This window comes from Nanorana parkeri, unplaced genomic scaffold (assembly GCF_000935625.1).
Source record: "Nanorana parkeri isolate BGI_ZX_2015 unplaced genomic scaffold, ASM93562v1 scaffold908, whole genome shotgun sequence".
In the NCBI taxonomy this organism is placed as follows: domain Eukaryota; kingdom Metazoa; phylum Chordata; class Amphibia; order Anura; family Dicroglossidae; genus Nanorana; species Nanorana parkeri.
In genome coordinates, this window is record NW_017307176.1 from 516,724 (window position 1) to 523,666 (window position 6,943).

Consider the following 6,943-nt stretch of genomic DNA (forward strand, 5'->3'; position numbering starts at 1 on the left):
AGCTGTCTGCACCTTTTCCTCCATCCTGTTTATCCAGCACTCACCAGTTCTTGGAAATCTACAGCCTGGCACTATAGGTAGGTTTGTACACTTATAGGCACTATTAGCAAAAGTGACTTTTATAAAATACTGATAAACCTGAAATTTGCAAATAACTATTACATGGGATTTTTTTTTTAAATAAGTCATGCAAAGAACAAACAGTGATATGGAAGTGTGATAACACATTTATGTCAGATCTCAGGGTACTGTAGTAATACTGGTGCAAGATGAATTCTTACTAGTTACTATTGCTTACAACACTTTTGGACTTGATTATTGCCTTGTTAGCTATAGCCTTCTTTTATCTAGTTCAGGAAAAGTTTATATTCTTAATAACTTGATTAAAAGAGTTCTTTTTTCAATTTACAGTATGTCTCCTAAAACCGAGAGCATCCAAGGTAACGAGAGAGACATTTTCTATAATGTCTCTGAGAATGAGGACCCTTCCTTTTCCTTACCATGTTCACCTGCTCCTTCAGTTAGCAGTGAAGGATGCCCACTTGGAGAAGGTTTTCCCTTTGCCAACTCCAGGGAGCCCCCTAGAAAGAAGCAAAAGGGGAAAAGAACCAGATTCCAGGGCAAGAGCGATCTGACAATTGTAAAACAGAAGAAGAATCGTAGAACCAAAGCTAATGATAGAGAAAGGAACCGCATGCACAATCTAAACTCAGCCTTGGATACACTGAGGAATGTCCTGCCAGCCTTCCCTGATGATGCCAAGCTGACCAAGATTGAAACTCTGAGATTTGCTCATAATTATATCTGGGCTTTAGCTGAGACTCTGCGCATTGCTGACCATGGAATCTTCAACCTAGCACAACAGGACATGAGAGAAACATTTGACAAGCTACCCAAATCTTGCTTTATGATGGACTTTGCAAGCCCTAACAGCAACTGCAGCTCCTCCAGTGATTGGGAGTCTCTCTATTCCCCATTGTCTCATAGTGACAGTCCTACACACTCCTTGGATGATTTTATCTCCCAGCCTCTGTCTTGTGCAAGGCACTCTGCTTCCTTTTCGCAGTTTTTGTAATGAGTGTCACTGTCCCTCCTTTCTCCCCTTCCAGTCTTCTCAATTTACAGCCCAGAGCACAGATCAATTAACCGAGCTCAGTCTGTAATACTGTGTGCTATATAATTGTGTAAGGCAACAAGGCAAATTTTCATGCCTTAACACTGTCATTCTTAATTTTTCTAAATGTTATGTCTTATCCTCTCTTGATTTACAGTTAAACAGATAAGATGGTTTCTTGCACTTTTTTTTATAACTCTACATAAATGACAATTTTGCTCTTATGATTAAACACTTATTTTCTTAATTATTGTAAAAATTTAATAATAATAGTATGTTCTGTGATTTGTTGTTTTTTAAGCATCCCAACGGGTTTTAAATTATATAAATATATCTTTCTTATAATCTGTGTATTTATTGATTCATCCAAATATATATATATATATATAAATATTGTATATGGTTGAAATATTTTCACATGGTTGAATTATTGTACAGTACAGTATGATTGCAATAAACTATTCTTAAGATATTTTTTACATTAAAGGCTTCAGTGTGTGTGTGTGTGTGTGTCATGCATGCCTCTCCATTGAATATGTGTATTATATATCACAACTACAACAAAATGAATCATTATTAAAATTCCATTGAACCTCACAAGGAAACAAACAAACACAGATTTGGCAGGCTAGTATTACAAATATTTATCTACTAAAATAAAAATGTATTCTATTTACAATTAAGATAATCTGAGTAGAGTCCAGGTTTCCAGATCTAAAACAATTCCTGCGCTATCTGCATGGAGATGGCATGTCCTCTATATTTTTATCTGGCCTGAATTGAAAACAGTCATGTTATTTTTTTACCTGCTGAAAATGTGTTCTGGTGTGTTTATGCATTAGTATGGTGAGGATATTATGCAAAAACACAAATACAGCCAGGACCAATATGAATAATTAAATAAGCTATATAAAACACTAAGTATAAAGGAATACAAGTTGTAAATAATAGTGCTTATATTTATAGGCATATATAAACATGAGTATGGTATAGCAAAAAGACACTGCCTAGGCAATGATTTAAAGGAAATATGGCTCTGGATTTTGAAGCAAGTTAATAATTTGTTTATAGTTATTAAACAAATATACATATTTAAGGTGCCAGGTCAATAGATACAAAAAAATAGCATATTCCGGCAATTAAAATCCAGATAGAGAAAGGAAGCAAACAATCAAAGACTTTTAGTTCTGCAGATATAATCTAGCACAATAAGATTAATGGTTTCTTGGTAGCTGGCTGCTGGTTTCCTGTTCTCCTGTGCCATGGGTATGTACTCAGCTATGCACCTGGCACCTGGCAAGTCCTACCCTCTGACTCACCTCCTCATTTATAACAGGAACCCACAGTACAGAACAGAGCCATACATGAGGGACACCATACATGAGGGACACTACATTACTTATTACTTATTACTAAAATGTAGAGAAAATACACAAAAACACAAAGATGTTCTACACAATGTACATTTTCTATTGCAATATAATTCAAGGATTTGCGGGTTACAGCTTTATGCTCTATTGACTTACTCAGACTTATTTCAAACTGTCATACAAATAAGTCTTTCCTTGTGGGTCTCTATTTCCATTTTGTGCAGCTTCTATTTATTCTTCTGTTACATATTTTGTTTCTATTTTATGATCATAATACTGTACTTTTTTTCCCCAAATTATTGTACTTTTTTTCCCCGTCTGTCACACAGCTTAATTTCTTCTCTGGTCGCAGCTCTAGTGTCATGATTGTGCGCTTCCAATGATTTGACACAATGTCAGGCCCACAGAAAGTTTACTATTGACAGACTTAGTCGTAATGTGGAAAGTTCAACACAGAAAGAGACACTAGATCATGATACTGTATTTATATTTTATCTATCATTACAAAGTAATGTTGTATATAAAGCACCCCTTTAACAAAGTCGTAGATGAATAAGGTTACAGATAAACATGATTCCTTAGTATTAACTGTGTGAAAGCAGCCCAGGCCACACTTAGAAACTGCACATACCTTACACCTACAGCAGCCAAGAAGTAATAAACTCTGGTAGTAATAGAAAAACCAAGCCCCCAACCTTGGGCTTCAATGCTGGGGTGAATGCAGATAAACCTTTCACAGAATCAATTTGTAGTAGTTAGATTTATATCTTCTCCCTTTCATTACAGCTTCCAAAGAGAAGCATTCTCTCACTGCCCCCATTGCAATGTGTCTTCATGACAAAGAGATGCTTATGGGCCAAATGTTCATTGTCATGCTAATAATTGTCAGCTGAATTCAGTTAGCAGAAGAAAAGGGAGGCTGTTGGGGCAATTTGTAAAACAAAAGAAATTTGGCTCTTCAACACTGTGGTCAACATATCCACACAAACAGATCAAATGTGAGGTTTCAAGGACTATTTACTGTCTTTTATCAACCAGAGTTCTTATTTCAACGAACTTATATGTCACTGAATACTGATGCCTATATGACTATAAAACGAACAAAGGTTACAGTATCTATCAGAGCTTTGAAGGTGGGACACCAAAGCACATATGTGAAAACATCAACTCATACATGGTAAACATAAATTAGTCCAGCACAGCTTACTTTAACTTCCAGCAATGGGTGAGATTTTATGTTTTAAAGGGGAACTATGGTGTGTTTTCAGTGGCTGCACACACTAATTTCACATTGTAATCTTTACCTGAAATTTAAGCAGGAGCTATTGACGTCAGTATGCTGAGGCCCGATGCAGACCTGAACGATCCGGGATCGCGCAGTCCTGCACAATGCAGACAGCGATTTCCGCACAGCCCCATTGATTTCAATGGGGTGACATCTGCGCAGCAATCGCAGGAAAAAGGTACATGTACTTTTTTTTTTGCAATATACAACACACGGCTGTTTTAGCTGCAATGGTGTTCGGAAGCACGGGCGAAATCGCGGCGGCAAACTACGTGATCCGCCTGGCGCGACTGGGGTGCCATTAGAAAATAATGGCACCCACAGCATGACCCTCTGCGCTAGGCAACTCCATGACCGTGCAGCAATCCATGCACAATTGCCACGGGGTCAGGAATCGCCTAGGTGTGCACCGGCTGCAGTTAAGGTCCATTTCATTGCCACATAGTACAACATTGATCTGTTTTGAATGCCACAGAGTTCTTAACTCAGAAACTATGATTCTAATAGTTAAAATGTATATATAGCCAAACATTTTTGTTTTGTTTTGGATGCAGTACAGATGCATAAGAACCTCAAGCTTTCATTGTGGTATATGCCCCTGCTTGGTAGATTTACTCTCTCTCTATTTGCAAAAGTGACCATTATCACAGAGATAGAATCTAATGGGAAATCCAAACTCTTTACCAGAATTCCCTTCACTTTATCAAGATTTCCTATTTTCCTATTACTTCCTGTTGTATTTCCATGGCAAGAAGTGAAGGGAAATTTCCACAATGGGACAAAGAAAGCAAAAAAAAAAAAAAGGAGTTTAAACCCTTCCCTACCCAAAAAATAAAAAGGTTTTGACTATAAATACACTCTAAATTTGCAAATGTTTTATGCACTTTGTGTCAATAACATTAATTTTTTACCTAGAGCTGATATCCACTACGTGGAATAGTTGAGACACTAAAACTACCTGTACATAAATAACCAGTAATAATAAAAGACTCTCCCTCTAGCAGCTACCGGTATGTGAAGCACTCAGTTAAGCTCATTACACATGTTACAATCTGACTGTACAATCTCCTTTAGATCTACCAACAACCATGTAGAACAAGGGCCTGCCTGATTAGATAAAAAGTGATTGGAAAGTTTACGTAGGCCCATATACAGTATTTCATAGTTTTGGTAAATCTAAAGTTGATATTACTGTCGGATTCTGTAGGGTTCCTAGATAAAAGCCCGTCTACAGGAGAGACTATTGCTTACAAATCAATACATTTTTCCTGGGGGAAATAAAGGATAAAGTACAAGCGCTACTAATAAAATGCACAGCATTTCTATGTACCTCAATGTGCATATACTGTATATGCAACCCTAAACACTGAAAGTAATATTTACATAATTCTCAGAAATACAGAAATTATTTGTATCTCTGTCCTACCAAAACCTACATGTTACCCCCTTGCATTCTGACAACCTTCAGCAGACAAGAACAGAAGTATCATAAGCTTGATGCACTGGTCAGATGACTCATTACCGTCAAATTATTTTCCAGAGTCCCAGAATCTATAAGAAATCACAGTGAAACTTCTGTGCAGGAGTGATATTTTTAGCAACAGTGTGTTAATCCATTATAAAAATAAATGGTAAACAAACACAAACCTATCCAGAGAAATTCAGCAACCATCTGTAGTCCTTTGCTATGCTGTCATCTTTAATTGTTTATACTGCATTTCAATTAAAGCAAAATACTCCATACCAATTAAAGAACACTACTCCATACCAGCCATGTCTGGGATCTCCACTGCTACAGTTACATAGTTAGTCAGGTTGAAAAAAAGACACATGTCCATCAAGTTCAACCTATAGAGATATGAAAAAAAAAAAGAAGCCTAAACAGAATGCTATGCCCCAATTACCTACTGTTGATCCAGAGGAAGGCAAAATAAACCCTATAAAGCACGGTTCAATTTGCTCCAACAGGGGAAAAAATTCCTTCTTGATCCTATAAGGCAATCGCATATTCCCTGGATTACAAATCTCTGATGCTTAATATACCTATAAGAACTCAAAAGCCAGTAATATTCTGTGCATTTAGGCTGACTTAATTGTCACCAGCAGTTGCAAAGGGGAAATAACAAAGGTTGTTTGTATAACAACACTTCCTCCTATTATTTGTTTTGCGTGTATGGAATATACATAGGAAGATGCAGATACTGTAAGTAGGGAGAGATTTTAATGAGGACTTTAATGAGTCTAGGCAAAACAGGTTGGGGCATAAGTAGACTTTACAGGGTGTAAAATCTGGAACATCCTCTAAAACAAGCCATATAGAGTCTTTATATAAAGTCTAAAGAAAATAATGTGAAAATAGACAAAATTTGAAACCCAGTGGATCAGAGGTATTCCAAGATCCTATACTACATCAACACAGTTTATGTCATGCAAAAATATCTCTACCTATATAAACACAAACACACACCTATGCCTTTGTTTTACATTTACCAGCTGGATTTCAATTTCTGCTACTTATATCCAAACTGCATGTACTTGTATAATGAGCAAGGTCCATTCATAAAATATTTTAACTTTAAACACATAGATATACAATACTATTATTTACATTTTTACTGTCAAAATACATGTGCAAAAAATACATTTTAAATGGGTCATTTTAAATTGAGTTTTTAACCTTAAACGTATTTACACTTACAATACAGATCTAGAGGAGATAAAGGGTTTAATGCATGCTCTCAGGCTGAAATAGGAAGCTCCCCTTCCTTTATTAGAGATAAAATGCCTTTAATTGGCTTGCAAGTTGAATAGAAAAGTTCAACTGGAGGGTATAAAAAGTAACAGATTGGCCCAGTATTTTTATAAGGTTCTCCCTGAAAGCCGCCAATAGGTGAATTTTACGCTTTTACTATTTAATGCTGAAAACCACAGTGGTTAATGTCAGGACCAAGACGGATGCAGACAATGCTAGTAAATGCACCACTGACCATGGTCCTGAATAGTGCAGTGTGAGCACAAGGCTTGGCTTCCCTTCATTACAGGTCTCATTTAGGCTATTGAAATCAATACAACCTCCCCCTAAATGCTGACAAGACCCCTGTCAGGGTCCCAGCAAACTCCTGCTGCCAGACAAATCACCATTACCACGCTACATATTTTGCCTGCAGGAGCAGT

At 36.8% G+C, this 6,943-nt stretch overlaps 1 protein-coding gene across 1 annotated transcript; it reads left to right on the forward strand.

Annotated features, from left to right (window-relative positions):
* Positions 1–412: 412 nt before the first annotated feature.
* On the forward strand, positions 413–1,075 carry LOC108794874 (neurogenin-3-like). The gene has a single exon (XM_018566006.1). It carries the CDS (start codon positions 413–415, stop codon positions 1,073–1,075), a length of 663 nt encoding a protein of 220 aa, XP_018421508.1.
* The last annotated feature ends 5,868 nt before the right edge of the window (positions 1,076–6,943 follow it).